At 39.0% G+C, this 19,234-nt stretch overlaps 10 protein-coding genes across 10 annotated transcripts; 7 read left to right on the top strand and 3 right to left on the bottom strand.

Annotated features, from left to right (window-relative positions):
- Positions 1-76: 76 nt before the first annotated feature.
- Positions 77-1,210, top strand: INP54 (phosphoinositide 5-phosphatase INP54; the record flags this gene model as incomplete). Its single annotated transcript, XM_445403.1, has 1 exon — positions 77-1,210. The coding sequence occupies one exon, from the start codon at positions 77-79 to the stop codon at positions 1,208-1,210; it is 1,134 nt and encodes a 377-aa protein (XP_445403.1).
- Positions 1,211-1,515: 305 nt separating this feature from the next.
- On the top strand, positions 1,516-3,270 carry RIB2 (bifunctional DRAP deaminase/tRNA pseudouridine synthase RIB2; the record flags this gene model as incomplete). The annotated part of the gene is made up of 1 exon (XM_445404.1): positions 1,516-3,270. The coding sequence occupies one exon, from the start codon at positions 1,516-1,518 to the stop codon at positions 3,268-3,270; it is 1,755 nt and encodes a 584-aa protein (XP_445404.1).
- A 299-nt stretch (positions 3,271-3,569) lies between these two features.
- NAT1 (peptide alpha-N-acetyltransferase complex A subunit NAT1) lies at positions 3,570-6,089 on the top strand (the record flags this gene model as incomplete). The annotated part of the gene is made up of 1 exon (XM_445405.1): positions 3,570-6,089. The coding sequence occupies one exon, from the start codon at positions 3,570-3,572 to the stop codon at positions 6,087-6,089; it is 2,520 nt and encodes an 839-aa protein (XP_445405.1).
- Positions 6,090-6,529: 440 nt separating this feature from the next.
- RTG1 (Rtg1p) lies at positions 6,530-7,129 on the top strand (the record flags this gene model as incomplete). Its single annotated transcript, XM_445406.1, has 1 exon — positions 6,530-7,129. One exon carries the CDS (start codon positions 6,530-6,532, stop codon positions 7,127-7,129), a length of 600 nt encoding a protein of 199 aa, XP_445406.1.
- Positions 7,130-7,770: 641 nt separating this feature from the next.
- HST1 lies at positions 7,771-9,300 on the top strand (the record flags this gene model as incomplete). Its single annotated transcript, XM_445407.1, has 1 exon — positions 7,771-9,300. One exon carries the CDS (start codon positions 7,771-7,773, stop codon positions 9,298-9,300), a length of 1,530 nt encoding a protein of 509 aa, XP_445407.1.
- A 276-nt stretch (positions 9,301-9,576) lies between these two features.
- SSB1 (Hsp70 family ATPase SSB1) lies at positions 9,577-11,418 on the bottom strand (the record flags this gene model as incomplete). Its single annotated transcript, XM_445408.1, has 1 exon — positions 9,577-11,418. One exon carries the CDS (start codon positions 11,416-11,418, stop codon positions 9,577-9,579), a length of 1,842 nt encoding a protein of 613 aa, XP_445408.1.
- A 1,504-nt stretch (positions 11,419-12,922) lies between these two features.
- On the top strand, positions 12,923-13,186 carry GVI51_C05159 (uncharacterized protein; the record flags this gene model as incomplete). Its single annotated transcript, XM_445409.1, has 1 exon — positions 12,923-13,186. One exon carries the CDS (start codon positions 12,923-12,925, stop codon positions 13,184-13,186), a length of 264 nt encoding a protein of 87 aa, XP_445409.1.
- Positions 13,187-13,702: 516 nt separating this feature from the next.
- On the bottom strand, positions 13,703-14,716 carry PTP1 (tyrosine protein phosphatase PTP1; the record flags this gene model as incomplete). Its single annotated transcript, XM_445410.1, has 1 exon — positions 13,703-14,716. One exon carries the CDS (start codon positions 14,714-14,716, stop codon positions 13,703-13,705), a length of 1,014 nt encoding a protein of 337 aa, XP_445410.1.
- Positions 14,717-15,185: 469 nt separating this feature from the next.
- On the top strand, positions 15,186-18,524 carry BRE4 (Bre4p; the record flags this gene model as incomplete). The annotated part of the gene is made up of 1 exon (XM_445411.1): positions 15,186-18,524. One exon carries the CDS (start codon positions 15,186-15,188, stop codon positions 18,522-18,524), a length of 3,339 nt encoding a protein of 1,112 aa, XP_445411.1.
- A 500-nt stretch (positions 18,525-19,024) lies between these two features.
- Positions 19,025-19,138, bottom strand: OST4 (olichyl-diphosphooligosaccharide--protein glycotransferase OST4; the record flags this gene model as incomplete). The annotated part of the gene is made up of 1 exon (XM_002999480.1): positions 19,025-19,138. The coding sequence occupies one exon, from the start codon at positions 19,136-19,138 to the stop codon at positions 19,025-19,027; it is 114 nt and encodes a 37-aa protein (XP_002999526.1).
- Positions 19,139-19,234: the final 96 nt, after the last annotated feature.

Raw genomic sequence — 19,234 nt, forward strand, 5'->3', positions numbered from 1 at the left:
TAAGAGTTCATCCTTCAATTGTAACAATTAGAGCACATCTTCAGTCTTTACCATTATAAATAGCACTCCAATTAGCATGAGTACTACTAATAGTGACAGTAATGGACTCTGGGATGTGTCTGTTGTGACATTGAACTGTGCCAGGGACTTCCCATTCCGAGATCAACAGGAGAAATTAGCAATCCTAAAAGAGCTGATAACATTCAACAGCAACAATGCGCAGGATATATATGCATTTGGGTTCCAAGAGCTTGTCAGAATATGGGAAGGTGCCGGTAAGATACGGATGGAGGCCGCTCTGATTGACATCCTGAAGGATATCCTGGACATTCTCGATGAGCTGTTCCCACAGAACAATTATAAGAAACTGGGCTATAGCTATGTAGGTGCAACTGCGGTACTAGTTGTAGGGAAGGAGACGATCGAGTGCCATGACTCTGCCTCTACCACATCAAACTGTGGGAAGTTTGGTTCTACATTGAAAGGTGGTACTGCTTACAGTTTCAGATTGAAGAAGAATGAGAGTACAGTATTGCAGACATTCACATTTATTAGCTGCCATTTGAATGCCAACGAGGGTGAAGATAATATGACCTCAAGAATCAATGACTATGACAGGATTATGACACAATGCAACCGTGATTTCAGTGATCTAGAATTCAGAAAAGGGCATATATTTGTCTTTGGTGATTTAAACTTCAGGGTTAATGACCCAAATTTCAAAGCTCATATAGCTAGTGAATGGGAACCCACTCTTCGCAAGCATGAGGAGTTAAACCATTTAAGAGCTAAGCATGTCATATTCCGTGGGTTTGACGAACAGCCAGTAACATTCCCCCCTACTTATAAATACAAAGTTGGCGACATGATCAGCTACAATAACAAGAGAATACCATCATGGTGTGACAGAATACTATACAAGAAATACCCATCGGGATTACCAATGGGCAAGGCTCGTTATGAATCTCTAGAAAGAGTACGCCACATGCAATTCACAGATCATCAAGCCGTGGGTCTGGCCATACAAGTGCCTGATCTTACAAAGGATAATAAGCATGAGCTCGAACTGATACGCCTCCTCGAGCCACTGAATGAGACGCTAGGGTATTTTGCGGACACTTTATTGGCATACGAGTGGCTACGCCGTAGTACTCCGGTATACATTTTAGCTGCACTCATTTTATTTTATTTCTTCTATAATTTACTTTAAAATCAACACAATTCAAAAAACACTTACTGAAGAAATCAAAACATATCTTCTAATAACTGTTTTCTAGTTTCTACGTATAGTAAATATGATTTGTCCATTATCTATGACTTCCAATTGTTTGTTATATTAGTTTCAACAGTACATCAGAGCAAAACTCACAAATCATCACTTAAATTTTGCAAAAAATATGCAAAATAATATATTTGACAAGATTATTCATAAAGACCTGATTAAAAGTGAAAACAACGAGAAGCAGTCGACAAGTATTAAAGTTTGTAGTATTAGCAAGGTTAATTGGTGAAACTATGATTGAAGGTTCTGACCCATCCCGGTCTCCGAGTGCATTTGAGCAACATCTAGAAAGGGAGATCAAGATTGCTAAGGAGGAACAGAAGTTGAAGAATTCTAGAAAACAGAAACGGAAATTTGATGCTACTAATCAGATGAGAGACGACAATGGATTTAAGATACGAGTTGCTGAGGCTGGCGCTGAAGGAAAAAAAGTTACTGATCCCGAGTACACAGTTGTCATTGATGGCCCATTACGCAGAGTTGAACCATATGAGTTTGAATACAAGACTTTCTGCAAGGAAAGATGGAGAGATAGAAAAATTATTGATATATTTACTCAAGAGTTCAGGGACCAGGAGCCCGACCACTACAGGAAAACAATTGCTAAAGGAGCCGTTTCTGTGAATGGTAAACCAGCTAACTTAGAAACTATACTCAGAAATGGTGAGATGATCACCCATAAGATGCACAGACATGAACCTCCAGTCACTTCTAGACCAATAAAAATTGTATTTGAAAATGACGATATCCTTGTCATAGACAAACCTGGTGGAATACCGGTTCACCCTACAGGGAGATATCGTTATAACACAATTACTAAGATTCTAGAGAAGCAAATGAAGAGAAGCGTACATCCATGCAATAGATTAGATAGATTAACAAGTGGATTGATGTTCTTGGCCAAGACTCCAGAAGGTGCAGACCAAATGGCAGACCAAATGAAAACTAGAGAAGTTACAAAGGAGTATATTGCCAGAGTTGTAGGTGAATTTCCTACCGGTGAAATAACTGTAGAGAAACCTCTAAAGTCATACGATCCGAAAGTGTCTCTTAATATCATATGTGATGACACCAATGAAGATGATGCAAAACCAGCAAAGACTGTCTTTCAGAGGATAAGTTTTGACGGCCAGACTAGTATAGTTAAATGCAAACCATTAACTGGTAGAACACATCAGATCCGAGTCCATCTTCAATTTCTTGGCCACCCTATAGCGAATGACCCCATATATTCCAATACTGAAGTTTGGGGACCAAATTTTGATTCAAAAAAATATGAAGAAATTGTCCTTAAACTGGATGCTTTCGGAAAGACGAAATGTGCAGAGAGTTGGTATCATCCAGACGCTCAAGGTGAAGTCATGAGTTCATATAGATGCGAAGTATGCGATATCCCACTATATACTGATCCAGGTCCAAACGACTTGGATTTATGGCTACATGCATATAAGTATGAATCAACTGAAATCGACCCAGATACTGGTAAGAAGAAATGGAGCTATAGAACAGAGTTACCAGAATGGGCTCTAGCTCCAAATAGAAAGTACATGGTACAGGCCATCGAAGAAGCTGACAAATGTGGTCCAACAAAGACGGCTTTCAGCGTTGGTGCTGTCTTAGTCAATGGAACCGAAGTGCTCTCTGTAGGCCATTCAAGAGAACTTCCCGGAAATACACACGCAGAACAATGTGCATTGGAGAAGTATTTTGAGACCCACAACACAGACAAAGTTCCGCCTGGTACAGTAATTTTCACGACAATGGAGCCTTGCTCTTTCAGGCTGAGTGGTAACCTACCTTGCTTACAAAGAATAATGGCACAAGATGGTAACATTTCAACAGTGTTTGTTGGAGTCATGGAACCTGATACTTTTGTAAAGAACAATACCAGTCTAACTGACTTGGAAAACAACAATATCAATTATATCCAGATACCTGGCTATGAAGAGCAATGTAAAATCATTGCCTTCAAGGGACATGACGAATAGAAAAAAATAGATCAACAAAGTATAGAATTCATGATCAACTTCAAGAACCAGATAATCATTCAAATTAGAAATATTTAATATTTATACTTCTCAATATCTATATAGCCTCGTAACGAAAATATTCACGTTCAACGGTAAAAGTTGACGAAGAGTCCCATCTCATCGAGACTTTTGTCAACTTCTGAAATATTTCACAACTGCTGAACAAGATATCAATTGACCTTTTGTAGTTGGCCAATTGATCTTGCTCCTTTGATTCAATTGCAAAGAAGCTATATAACGAACTAACCGCTCAGAATATGTCCAGGAGAAGAGGTGGTGTGAAGGCCAAGCCGGTGTCCAGGCTAGGCACAAAAGATACTACTCAATTTCTAGAGGCTTTAAAACTCTACGAAGGTAAGAACTACAAGAAATCTATAAAGATTTTGGATGGTGTGCTGAAGAAGGAGAGCTCTAATGTTGACTGCTTGGCCTTGAAAGGTCTTGATCTTTACTCAATTGGTGAGAAGGACGAGGCCACACAGTACATCGAGAATGCAGTAAGCAAGATCAACGGTACTACTGCGTCTGCTATGTGTTGCCACATCCTCGGTATATACATGCGTAACATCAAAGATTACCATAAAAGTATATTATGGTTCCAAGCTTCTTTAGAGAATGGTTCCAACAACTATCAAATTTACAGAGACCTTGCCACACTATACTCGCAAGTCAACGATCACAAGAAGGCTTTAATTGCCAGAAAGGCCTACTGGGAGACTTATATGGGCTATAGAGCTAACTGGACTGCTTTGGCTGTCAGCCAAGATATAAATGGCGAGAGACAACAAGCCATCAACACCCTTTCTCAGTTCGAGAAGATTGCAAGTGGAAAGATCAGTGAAGCTGAAAAGTACGAACACAATGAATGTTTGATGTATAAGAACGATATTATGTATCGTAATGCTGGAAGCAATGCTGATAAACTACAAAAAGTCTTGAACCATTTGACCGATGTTGAAAAGGACATCTTTGACAAGTATGCTGTCCTTGAGAGAAAGGCTTCCATTTACATGAAAATGGGTAACATGAAGGACGCTTCTATCATGTATAGAACGCTGATTAAAAGAAACCCAGACAACTTTAAATACTATAATCTTCTGGAAGTTTCACTAGGTATCAGAGGTGACAATAGACTTAGAAAGGCACTATATGAAAAGCTAGAAAAATTCTATCCAAATTGTGATCCACCAAGATACATTCCATTGACTTTCATACAAGATGAGACAGAATTGAGCAAGAAGCTAGAACAATACATTCATCCAATGTTGAAGAGGGGTGTTCCAGCAACTTTTGGGAGCTTAAAAAATCTGTACAGATCTAGAGGAGACAAGGTTATTGTCCCAATTGAAAAAATTGCTCTTGAATATTTGAAAAATATTGATGAAAGAAAGGAACAGATTCCTTACATTTGGACGTGCTACTTTCTTTCCCAGCACTATTTGTATTTGAAGGACTTTACTCAAGCCCAGTCATATATCGATAAAGCCATGGACCATACTCCAACTATGGTTGAATTTTACATTCAGAAAGCTCGTATTTTGAAGCATCTGGGATTGCTAGATTCCGCATCTGATATCCTAGAAGAAGCGAGAAAACTGGACTTACAAGACAGATTCATTAACTGTAAGTCAGTGAAGTATCTGTTGAGAGCTAATAAAATCGATGAGGCAGTTGAAGTTGCCTCTCTTTTCACAAAGAATGAGGACTCAGTCAATGGTTTGAAGGACTTGCACTTAGTGGAAGCATCGTGGTTCATTGTTGAGCTTGGTGAGGCTTATCAGAGACTATACTTAGACTCCTCTAATAAGTTGAAAGAATTGAAAAAGGAGATCGAAATACTGGAAGAATCAGAGGAAAAAGAAGTCAAAAACCAAGAATTAAAGGATGCTGAAGGTAATTGCGATAAATTCCAAGGTCTGTCCCTAAAGAGATTCTTGGCGATTTCGAAATTTTACAAGCAATTTGAAGATGACCAACTTGATTTCCACTCATATTGTATGAGAAAGGGTACCCCAAGAGCATACCTTGAAATGCTAGAATGGGGTAAGAAACTGTACACCATGCCAATGTATGTGAGAGCAATGAAGAGAGCTTCGTCTACCTACTTTGAGTTACATGATATAAGAACCAAGAGATCTAGTGATGACTCTGGTATCGAAAATGGCTCAAAGAACAAGAAACCAAAGAAAGAGAGTGCTGCTGCTCGTAAACGTAGAGAAGAAGAGGAAGCAAAAGTTCTTGCTTATCCAAAGGAGCAAGAGAAGGATGTCTTCGGTCTGCAATTACTCGAATCAAAGAACTTTTTGGAAGATTTTGCAGAGAATTTCTATAACGGCTACTTAAATCAAGTGTCACAGGAAGAAAAGGATTACTGTCTAGACTTTGATTACAATTTGAGAAATAAGAAGCTGGCTCTATGTCTCTCTGATCTATCAAAACTGGGATCAATTTACGGTGAAAAATCTGCATTGTACGGCGCTATGGCAATAACATTGTTCCTACAAACCAAAAAGGTAACTGACCATGATGAAATTGCCAAGAAAGTCGTTGAAAAGGCATTTGAAAACATAGAGCACTTCAACCAAGGTGATAGGGACAATGAAGAATTCGATTGGATTGAGTTTTTGAAGAACAAATACACTGGAAACCTAGTGGCCTACCTGTTCCTGTACAAGCATCACATCGGTGACAAAGAAACTTTGAAAACCTTGATCATTGATCAACTGTCCAACGAAGAGCCATACGAACAATCAAAGGTCATCCGTTACACTCTCTAAAGATAACTTTGTTCCATACATAAACCATACATACAAATGTTGAATAAAATTTAATACACTAAGACTAGATTCTCGCAGTTTTAAATAGCCAAAAGATAGATGTAGATAATCTATAGCAAATGACTAAATCCGTATATACATAACTATGTACGACATACTTAAAGGTTGTCTGTTGAGCTAAAACTCCCGAAAAAGTGGCCCGAAGGCCTGACCTTACAGGAAAGCTCGGTTCAAGATGAGTTAAGGTTGAGAGGTATTGCAAGAGAGTCATCCTGAGAAGACTACTTCATATTCAATACATTTAATACTCAATTATCAGTAATTAGAGAAGGCAAGGTTAATCGTTGGCCAGCATTTTGACGGAAGACAGATTTTGCCATTTAGAAGAGGAATCCAATTGACTGAAGTGAAAAGGAAGAAAACTATAGTAAAAACACAAAATGTCAACACCTATTTCGCAGTCTGTGCCATCTAGCTCAGGGCAGATGAAGGCGGCACGCAAGAGGAACGACAACATGACGGACAAGATACAGGAGCTGCTACGGTTAATCCCAGCTGAGTTTTTCCAAGAATCCTATGGTAGTGGGAACGAATCTGGGGCCAATGGCGAGACACCAGGGCCTGCATCTGGCGCGCCAAAACTGAAAGGTACGGGTACAAAAGACGGCAGACCCAACAAAGGTCAAATCTTGACACAGGCAGTGGAGTACATTTCCCATTTACAGAACCAAGTAGACACATATAACCGAGAAGAGATCGAGCTGATGGTGAAAGTCACCGAGCTAGCGAAGGAGACAGGCACAATCGTGAACGACATCAACCTAGAGAACACAAGCGCTGAGATCGCCCTTGCTAACATCGGTGTGGGTCCGCTAGCAGCTGCATCCGCCGGAGACGAAACGCAGGACCAGAACAGTGAGTCCAAACCCAACAGCAGCGTCTCCTCGTCTGTTGCAGACGAGGAAAACTCCAGAGGTACGCCAAAGAAGGCTCAGATGAGCAAATTCGAGTACGGAGGATACGCAGAATATGCAAGCTGAGTCTCGTTGTACTAATGTACCTGTCGGTTGTCAAACACGCTCATCTAAGATGGATTGGCCAGGAAAGAGCAACGCTTCTGGCGCAGTTTATTATCATACTGTAGTACGTTAGATCACATGACTCTTACCGTATTGCACGCTTGGATACACAAAAATGACGAATTTTCTGCAGAGGAAAGAAGTCTTCTCTGCGAGTGTTTCTGAGTGAAAATTGATGGTCAAAGAATGGCCACAATTTCCCGTCGGGAGAGTTCGAGCTCAAAAGTGAAAAAGTTTCTGCCGAAGCCAAACAAACCGATCGATGCGCAACTATCAACTGTGCAGTGAACATAGCGGTGGGGGTGGGACTAGCTGTAGCAAGAGCAAGGAGGACCAACTGATACGGTTGCGAAGGAAGACACCACACCACGTTACCTGGCTGCGACGGCGAACATTCTCAACTTTGGGAATAAACAAACCTGGAAGCAGTGTTGGGTTTATTTTGGTTCTAATCCGATTTACGGTATTTTACTTGATCTGAAGTGGGAGTACTGATCGATCAGCCCTTTTCGTTGTGATAGAAGGGGTGTATAGGTGGCCATACCGGTTCAAGTTGTGGAGCTACGATATAAGAAAAAGTACCGGTGACCAAGAAATTAGGAATGATCATATCTAGAGGTTCTCATGTGGATGAAGAGCCCGTGGCGAAGAAGCCACGGATATCTGTAGGTGAGATGACAGATGACACAACGGATGATGGGCTGAACACCGAGGAGATTAGAGCCCCTTATACAACAGAGGAGATGGATGAGCCTGAAAAAGCCGCGTTACTACCCAAGATACCGAAAAAATCACCCGTAAGTATCGGTATGAACCCAGAAAATGGAAAGTATGTCTTACCTAACTATTCGAAAGACGAATCCTTGAACGCGAGAAAGTTTCTGAAATACTACGGTCTTCGTAAGTTTTTGGACACTTACCTACCGGAAGAGCTGAACTCACTCTATATCTATTCGTTGATCAAATTATTGGGCTTTGAGATTAGAGACAAAGAACTTTTATCGAGTCTTTATAGATTTTTCCATCCAGTGAAAAGTAGTGACCAGTTCAAGCTCGAATATGAAGATTTCACTGATCCTTTGGAAAAAAAAGAGGCTGTTAAACTAATCAAAGATTTACAGAAGGCTATCAATAGAGTACTAGCAACAAGAATTCGATTATCCAACTTTTATACCATAGACCATTTTGTCTCCAAAATAAAAAAAGCTGAACGAATATTGGTGCTCACAGGTGCTGGTGTATCAACATCCTTGGGTATTCCGGATTTCAGATCTTCAGAAGGTTTTTACTCCAAGATTCAACATTTAGGTTTGGACGACCCTCAGGATGTTTTCAACTATGATATTTTCATGCAAGATCCATCCGTTTTTTACAACATCGCCCACATGATTTTACCCCCGGAGAATATGTACTCACCTTTGCATAGCTTTATAAAAATGCTACAGGACAAGGGTAAGCTATTAAGAAACTATACACAGAATATTGATAATTTGGAATCTTACGCAGGAATAGATCCTGAAAAACTAGTTCAATGTCATGGCTCTTTTGCCACTGCATCCTGTGTTACCTGTCACTGGCAAATACCAGGAGAAAAGATTTTCAGTAACATCAGATCGATGGAATTGCCGCTATGTCCTTATTGTTATCAAAAAAGAAGAGAATACTTTCCAAATACTGGTGACGAGGAGTACGATACATTGAAAGGTAACTTGGAATCCGGCATACAAAATAACAATTTTGCATTGAAATCTTACGGAGTTCTAAAACCTGACATTACATTCTTTGGTGAAGCATTACCTTCGAAGTTTCATAAGACCATCAGAGAAGATATAATGAAATGTGATCTGCTTATCTGTATAGGTACCAGTTTGAAAGTTGCCCCAGTCAGCGAAATTGTGAATATGATACCTGCATATGTTCCACAAGTATTAATAAACAAGGATCCAGTAAAACATGCCGAATTTGATATAGAGTTACTTGGATTCTGTGATGACGTTGCTACGGTTGTTGCACAGAAATGTGAATGGGATATTCCACATAAAGATTGGGAAGGTAAACTAAAAAAGAAGAGATTTGATGTTAACGAGATTGAGCGCGGAGTTTTTAATATAGAGGCTGGTTCTCCTGAATGAACCGCTCATTTGTTTTTATAATAGATATTGTATAACCGTTCTATATTATACATTAATTCAGTGAAGTGCATTTTAAATTTGATTAAACAAATTAATTTAACTAGCTACAATGATCTGGTCGCCATACATTACCACATTGTAAGTTCAGCTGAAACCATTATTCTAGAGCGTTATAATTTTTCCTTTAAATGATAAATAAGGTACAAATGTTTCAAAAGGATATTAAACAAAATGAACATGAAATTACTTATATGAAATATATTTATTCATTCAACCTTAACGGGAAGACATAGCCTTGGTGACAACTCTCTTCAAACCAACTTCAGCCTTTCTGTATTCTTCAGCGCTACCATCTTCGATTTGTAGAGCACTCAAAGCGTCAGCCAAAGCAGCTTCAATCTTAGTCTTAGAACCTCTCTTCAACTTGGAAGACAAGACTGGGTCAGTGACGGTTTGTTCGATGGAAGCAACGTAAGATTCCAATCTTTGCTTAGCTTCGTGTCTCTTGGCGAAAGCTTCGTCAGCAGCCTTGAATTCTTCGGCTTGGTTAACCATCTTTTCAATGTCTTCAGAAGACAATCTACCAACAGCGTTGGAGATGGTAATGTTAGCGGACTTACCAGTGGACTTTTCAACGGCAGTGACCTTCAAGATACCGTTGGCATCGACTTCGAAGATAGCTTCCAAGACTGGCTCACCAGCTGGCATTGGTGGGATGTTCTTCAAGTCGAATTCACCCAACAAAGTGTTTTCCTTACAGTTAACACGTTCACCTTGGTAAACTGGGAATTGAACGGTGGTTTGGTTGTCACCGACAGTGGTGAAAGTTCTTCTCTTGATGGTTGGGACAGTGGTGTTTCTTGGGACAACGACACCGAAGATGTCACCTTGCATACCAACACCCAAAGACAATGGAGCGACATCCAACAACAATAGGTCCTTGGTTTCGTCGGAGGTGGATTGACCGGTCAAGATAGCACCTTGAACAGCGGCACCGTAAGCGACGGCTTCATCTGGGTTGATAGACTTTTCCAATTGCTTACCGTCGAAGTAGTCAGACAATAGCTTTTGGACCTTTGGAATTCTGGTAGAACCACCGACCAAAACGACTTCGTCGATTTGAGACTTAGAGATCTTAGCATCCTTCAAGACTTGTTCAACTGGTTCCAAAGTGGACTTGAACAAAGCGGCGTTCAAGTCTTCGAATCTAGCTCTGGTCAAAGAGGCTTCGAAGTCTTCACCTTCGAACAAGGAGTCGACTTCGACGGTGGTTTGGGTGACGGAGGACAAAGTTCTCTTAGCTCTTTCAGCAGCAGTTCTTAGTCTTCTCAAAGCTCTGGCATCGTTGGAGATGTCCAAACCAGTCTTCTTCTTGAATTCACCCTTGAAGTGTTCCAACAAGTTGGTGTCGAAATCTTGACCACCCAAGTGAGTGTTACCGGAGGTGGACTTGACAGTGTAGACACCGCCAGCAATGTGCAACAAAGAGACATCGAAAGTACCACCACCCAAATCGAAGATCAGGACGTGTCTTTCCTTGTCAGACTTACCGGCACCTAGACCGTAAGCGATGGCAGCGGCGGTAGGTTCGTTGATGATACGCAAGACGTTTAGACCAGAGATGGCACCAGCATCCTTGGTAGCTTGTCTTTGAGCGTCATTGAAATAAGCTGGGACGGTGATGACAGCCTTTTCGACCTTCTTACCGATCTTAGCCTCAGCGATTTCCTTCATCTTGGTCAAGACCATGGAGGAGATTTCTTGTGGGGAGAATTGCTTGTTCTCACCCAAGTATTCGACTTCGATAACTGGAGCACCATCGACATCGACAACCTTGAAAGGCCAGGTCTTCATGTCGTTCTGGACAGACTCCTCGTCGAAACGACGACCGATCAATCTCTTGGCGTCGAAGACGGTGTTCTTTGGGTTCAAAGCAGCCTGGTTCTTAGCGGCATCACCGATCAATCTCTCTTCTGGAGTGAAGGCAACGAAAGATGGGGTAACACGGTTACCTTGCTCGTTGGCAATAATTTCAACAGAGGATTCATATGTAGCAACACATGAGTAAGTAGTACCCAAATCGATACCAATAGCACCTTGGAAAACACCGTCAGCCATTGTAAAATGTATTTATCGTTGTGTTCCTGTAATTCGGATAACTACAAAATTTACACTATACCCAAAATTATATTCAAGTACATTCAATTACCAAACAGCTTTAAAACTAAGAAACCCAGGAAAATTTTTTTTCCTTCCCTCTCCTGCATTTGCTCATTTACTCAAAGAATAACAATTGCCATCAACCAATTCACACACCAGCACCAATGTCAAGCCCAAACTAAAACTATTGTTTCTGACAACTCTCACTATTGGGTGCTCATCGATTCCCAAAGCTCATCGCATTGGAAATGCAAAAAGGATGGAAAATTTCACCCCGTTCGTACGGCCCTTTCTAAGGAAAATTCACCTGAAAAACAGGAAAACTGAAAATTTGAAAAAAAATTTGAAAAAAAAAATTTTTTTTTTTTGCAGAAAATTTTTCAACTTTTTGCGCAAAATCGTTGAGTACGACAAAACAAGGAATTATCATAGTGTACGCATTATACGTGTCTTGTACGGAAAGTCACATGATATAGCTTCTACTAGGTTTCTTGTATTGTATTGCACTGTATTGCATTATATTATATTATATTATATTATATTATATTATATTATATTATATTATATTATATTATATTATGTTATATTATATTATATTATATTATATTATATTATATTATGTTATATTATATTATATTATATTATATTATGTTATATTATATTGTAATTTATTGTATTGTATTGTATTGCGGTGTTCACGAGTGGTCTATGCAAGGTACCGCCCCCCACGACACAGGTACTTAATGCCACAGCTAGCAACCGTATTACACGGTACAACTAGTACTAATTATGGGCATACACTACTTATATCTGCTCTCTGTTGGCGTCTTCTGTTGGCGTCTTCTGTTGGCGTCTTCTGTTGGCGTCTTCTGTTGGCGTCTTCTGTTGGCGTCTGATTTTACATTTTACACTCTTACCTGGACTGAGCCACTATTCTTCCCCTGACATGCTGGAATACAAACACACGTATTTGCATGTACTTTTGATTTTTTTCAATTACCAAAATGGCCTTGCTATACTCTATCTGTTCATGGAACGCAGTATTTAATTTTATCGCACGTACAATGTGTAAAATATACACGCTACTATCTATCTCCGCATTTCACGTTCAATAAGCCTTGACATATCACTTCATAACCATATTATTTAGTTAAGTTTCATGTTATAATTAAGTTTAAAGTCTGTTCTGTCCTGTTTAATGCCCATCATCCTCGGCCCGCTACCTTTCTCCATTACATTGTTTATTAATAAATAATTATACTGGCTCATAATATGATTATGGAACAAGTTGGTAACCTGAAAATTCCGTTCGTTAATTCACTTGCCTTGATTTTCAGTATTGAATTTCCTTATTATTAACCTCACAATTGAATACATATCCATCGTAACGGATCTCTGAATATGCTCCGGTAAAGTACGCCTCTGTCGCCACATATACACAGTCCAAACCAAGAAGAATAATATGCTGTCAAAACTACTTTTAACTGCTGTTAACATTCAACTAATCACAGATGGCTCCCAAATTCATTATTTCCATTTGAGAGCCATTGAGGAATATGTACCAAAAATTAGATGGAAAACTATAATGCCATTCACAGGCGGTTTTCAATATGACTTAGCTGTAAGCCTATTTAGCAAGACTACTATACGACCATTGTTTTTGCGCTTATTTATGCTACGGAAAATAATATATCAAGAGAATATTGACAACTTGTTTAATGCTTAACCTTTTAAATGTCTGCCACCATACTCTTTAATATAAGTTTCATTCCTAAGAAAGTAAGAAAATAAAAGTCAAACACGGAGAGCATCTAAAAATTCATTTATATCGCAAATCTATCTATATAAGAAGTTATTCGCTTTCTTGACTTAATGCTTAGCATCAGTCCTTAGAGCTCTAGATTTAAAATGTATAAATTAATTTCAAATTCCCGGATAAAAACAAGAAGCAACCGGGTATCAAAATAATATTGACCTCTAGGAAATATTACTACTAATAAAATCTCTATTAAAGACAAGAATATGGTTGTAACTCTGTTCAGGTAGTTGTATATATGATCAAGGTATGCCTTCATCCCCGATTCAACTCATCCATTCCCATTTAATAAGTAACAGTAGATATCTTATTATAATATTCTAGTGCAGTGAATAATATCAAAGATCTGTGACATTAGTTGCTCAAATGGATTCATTATTATATCATTTTTTTTTGAAGTGAATCAATTTTGTATTGCAACATAAATCAAGCTATCATATCATACAGGTACTTTGCTGCATGATAGATAAATATGTACTGGTCTTTCATCTGAACCATTTTCATGCGTTGAGATCGAAGTTGCAACACTATCTGCTCAATAAGGTCCCTTTTGTAATCAGCAAGTGGTTTCCTCAACTGTTGAATAGTGGGAAATTCTGAAACATTCTTGAAGTCGTGAGTATCATGTACTAAATGGTCTAAAGCGATAAAGGTACCTGACCTCCCAACACCCGCAGAACAGTGTACAATTATGGGGTTTCCACGAGGATTCAAGCCATGTGAATGCTCACATAGTTTCATTATAGGAACAATCTCCTCAGGCTTACTCATATCGCGCCACTGGTCAAAATAGAAGTGATGAACATTCTTCTCAGACCCACCCTGACTTACGATCTTCAACTTTGTGTATGTATACGTATCATCAATGCGCTCACTGTCTATATACTCTATGCTTAGTTCATCGCGAAACTCGGATACGTCACCATCAAGACCACTTGGGTTCTGCAATTTGGGTGAAACGAAGATGCCTTCTTTCGGAGAGGATGGCCAGTACTTGTAACATTTCTCGCGGTTGTATTCCACCAGCGGAGTCACCATTACTATCACGATATCTCCATGGTTGCACTCGTTGTAGCACATCTGCCAAAATTGCTGCCATGTATTCTTAGTGGGCCCCTGAGTGGCAATATAGTAACCTGGATTCATGCTCTGCTCGGGCACGTCAACTTTAACATAGGACGCGTTGATATAGTCGTTATTTATTCGCGGATTGACAACTTTAAGCTTAACCCTATTCCGCTCATAAGGCATAATATTAACATACCTGTTCCTGGCGTCATTCTTTTCCAGTATACTGACCCCAAGCGACCATCGCTTCTCAACTTCAACATCAGCAGTGACTATAGTCGCCTCACGTAACCTCTCATCCTCCTGGTTCTGAATAAATTTGAACTTTCGTAGCAGTTCGACATCCGGTTGATCGATATACCACGGCCTCATCTCTCCAAGTATGCTCCTGCTCCAGCACTGCGCTATTCTTTAATGATAATAACAGTTCAACAAATTAACCAACTCTAATTAGCCCATACCAATACCTGAGTGATTTACGGACCCGTCTTGAAGCTCTGCCTCGAGGCCTCTGAAGTCCTGTGCTCTGCTCGGTGAGGCCCGTCGTCTGAACAATGGGGAAGGGTCCAACTTAAAATTTCAGCTGAGAACGCATTGTGAAAAAATTAAAATTCATTATATCAATATATATCAATAGTCATCGCATCGCAACACAGGCCATCTGGACTGCTAGGGACTCAGTATTTTAGCTGGACTATTTAGCTTTTGGTTCTTTTGACGTTGTTAGCTAAACACCATAATTTATTGCTATTAAAGAGACTGTATAGACATTGATTTGCATATTTAAAGAAGGAGTCATACCCTGGAAACTTACAAACTCTCTATAATTCTCCGGTAAACTATGTCTGGATTTCAAAGACAGAAGGAGAAATCCAGTTTCCTACACCTAAATGACTTGTCTCAAGCGAGTCCTTTTTACCAGAGCTCTACGGTCAATTTGAAGGAGCAAGCCAACAAGTACACATCACCTCTCGGTCCGAGATCACTGGCTTCTTCACCACAAAGGTCACTGAGCTCTTTCTCTCAAGTGCGACTCGATAACTTGGTCAAGGAGAAACAATGGGACGAGATCGAAGATTTCTTGCTTGAAGAGCTGCGAGATGGCTACTTTGATGCAATGTTTGCAAAACCGGAACCCGATTTTAGAAGTGACCCAACAAATGAAGATAATCGTATTACAGAAAATAACACAAATGTACCGAAACGGTTGACATCGCAAATTCACACCACTGTCAAGAACGATATACATGTATTGTCCACTAGATTTCTAGAAGATGCAAGCCATAATGTGATATCAATACTAAAATTCAGCATCACATTCTTTGTTGCCTTCATAATTTGCGCTATACATCCTTCTGGGAGTTGGTTAGGTCATAGGTATAGGTATTTCTTACCCATTGCTGCTGTGATACACCATCCAGTGAGAAATGTAGGAATACAGTTAGAAATCTCAATATTATCCATCAGTGGTGCTGCATTTGGACTTGGTTGGGCCTCACTAGCCTGGTATGTATCCACTGCTACACATCCAGTAGCTTCACATCAGGGTGCTATTTTATTCCAAAGTTTATTTATGGCATTGCTCTTTTCAACGTTTGTGCGTGAGCTGTACAGAAGATTAAACTACTTCTTTAACTCCTTCTCAGTCGCAATTATTTTCACGCATACTGTACAATTGGTTAACAATAAACATGACTTACACTGGAAACTTTATTGGGATTTTGGTCTTTCTTATCTTTTTGGCATATTATTATCATGCTTTATTTGCGCTGTCGTCTTCCCACAAACGGGAAACAGCAGCTTAGTGAGAGAATATAGAAAGTCATTATTCGCATGTAGAGATTTCTTAGTTTCTTTGATCGATAAAGAAAATGTGGCTAATGTTGATAGGAAGGATAAACACCAAAAGAACATGATTCAACAATTGAATGTCGGTCTAGCCCAAGAATATAGAGAGATATCAGCACAGATATCATTTTCCAAGTATGATAGAATCAAACTGAAAACTTTGAGAAACTCTTTAACTGCTTTAGTAAGTCCCCTCAGAGTGATTCCGGTAAATAGTGAATTATTGGATGAAGCCTATTTGACAAAATTGTATGACGCCTTAGAAAAATCAGCTCTTTCTAAAGGTCAATCCTTGGCCAACTCGCAAGCCAACACAGGCGCATCTACTCCCTTAGGAAAACATTTTGCATCTGGGTCTATGACTAAATTGAGTAACCGGATCCTGAAGGGAGATTTCAGCCAGAAGGATATTTATCTATCAATTTTGAGGTCATCTTTCTCCAAAGACATATTCTCATTACTTATTGAAATGATAACAGTGTTAGAGAGTTTAGCTAATATTTTAGATATGGTTAACCGAAACAAAAATGAAAACATAGAGAAGACGTTGACCGAACTGAACGCCAGGTTAAAACACAGAATATACAAACTCGATATGTGTTATCGTAATTTTACGTCATCAAGTTATTTTGGGCCAGATATTTTGAAGGATACGGCATGTGTGGATTGCTTCTTATTTTTGAGATATATCAGAAATTCCGCAAAAGGTCTAGTAACAGTCATTGATGATTGCGAAAAACTCCTTGAAGACGTTCATTGGAGATTGCTATTACCTAATTATCCTTTAGACAGAGCTCTCACGAGACTTTCCAAACAGTGTGAACTAGATGAAGGTGCTGGAAATGTTTTACATTATTTTGAAACTAAAAAGGATGTTGATGAGATATTCGAACGACTGTACAATGCATACACATCGCGCCATAAGTATAACAAAGACGAGAAGAATGAAAAATTAGGCGCAACTATTCGAGCAATGGACCATACTGACTTTAACTTTCATTCAACTAAGAATAAATGGCGTTATAATTTATGGAGATTTACAACTATTTTATCTGGCACTGAAATGAAGTGGTCTATTAAAGTCGTCTTCATTATGGTTTTTCTTTGCATTCCCGCGTGGCTTCCCGAATCTTATCATTGGTATCAAGAGTTTCAATGCTGGTGGTGTCCGATGATATTTTATCTGCTGGTACACAGAAGATATTCTGGCTCGTGGAGCTCTCCAGTGAGAAGAGTAGGATATGCCCTTCTGGGTATATTTTGGGGATGGGCAGCAAACCAAGCCAGGCACTTTAGTAGTCCGTATGTTATTTGTACTTTTGCGGCAATACTAGTTGTACCAATTTCTTTGAACTTTTTGGTTTACAAAAATACTAAATCAAGTATGACTTCTTTACTTTGCTTTGCAGTAATATGCCTAGAACCCTACAGTAAAGGTGATGACAATCACAATACCTCGAAGATCTGGAAGAATACTTGGATTACTGGCTTAGCATTGCTAATCGGTATCTCTTTGTCGATTCCTATTAACTGGGTGGTCTGGTCATTCAAAGCTAGGGTCGAACTAAGAATTTCAATGTCTTCACTCTTAGCCCATTTAAGCCAATCGTATCAGACAGTTTCTGATAGATATTTATACAGAGATGCAAATGATGAACCTACTGATTTGGCTTTGGCGTTAGCACATATAAGAGAAGTCAGATTGACTCAAAGTATAACCGCAATCAGAGAATTATTGGACAAAGCTTCGGTGGAACCAAAGTTTATCTCCAACTTTTCTACAGTGAAATATAATTCTCTAATTAATTCTTGTTCATTTCTTTTGGAGAAAATCATTGAGGCAAGAATATCGGGTACATACTTTGAAATTTGGGAACAAGATAATGATAAGGAAGTCAGCAGAGCACTTATGTCTTTAAGAAGGGATAGTGTTGCTTCTGTAGTTTTTGTCTTTTACATCCTTTCTAACTGTTTCAGATCAAAGAACAAAATCCCACGTTATTTACCAAATCCAATACTATCTAGGAAGAAACTATATGACATGATTGCTAAATTTGAAGCAATCGGCAAAATGAAGGCCACAGGAGAAAACAAATTTAACCAAGCTAAGGGTATCAATTATAATGACGACACGTTGGAGAAAATGATGTTCAAAAAACATCTTCAGGTAGATAGTTCTGCAAACTCTTCAAACCAATACATTGATTATGAACAATATCATTGGACTGAAGTGCATGGAATAGCTTTTGCTAGAGCATACACTGATGTCGCTGAAGCCGTACATGACGTAGTCAAGCGTTGTAAAGACATTTTGGGCGAAGAATTTTATTAAACATGTTGTTGATGTTATGAAGAGAGCATATTCTAACTATGATAAATGCTATTCTTATTACATTACACTAGTTATCCTCCTGGGCATCCGTCACGGCTGATTGTCGGTATATAGCATAAAATTTAACGAAATAATATAAACAATAGTAATGATTTAAAGTACATATAGTAGTATATTGTATCAGATTTGTAACAAAGTTGGAATAATATGATATGGCATACACAATAATAGCGATAGAAAAGATAAAAATGAACAATCTGCATTGCCAACGATATTATTTCGGGCAGCTCTCAATATTACCTGTTTAGCATTTTATTCTCAACATACCAGATGAATTCAAATAAACTGATAAGTAAAACCTTAAGAAACCTCCAAAACACAAAAATAATTATTCAGACTTTGATACACTGAGTATCAATACTGGCCTTCAAAAGATTCCGAAATCAAAATATGCAAGATGCTGTGTTTTATCCATACATGAAATAATTGCTATAATCCGCTTAGTCTCTTTTTACAGCCATAGTTGATGCAACTGCGTGGTAAACAACGACCAGAACTACCATCGCTAGACCAAAACCTATAACCAAAGTTTGCAATTGACCTTCGTTAATCATTGTTGCTTTATAGTTTCAGAATTTTCTTTACAGTGACTCCAAACAAACTCCTAAGGTGTGGCGGATCGAATTGACTCCAAACTACTTCACTTATTA

Source organism: Nakaseomyces glabratus, chromosome C, assembly GCF_010111755.1.
Source record: "Nakaseomyces glabratus chromosome C, complete sequence".
NCBI lineage: Eukaryota > Fungi > Ascomycota > Saccharomycetes > Saccharomycetales > Saccharomycetaceae > Nakaseomyces > Nakaseomyces glabratus.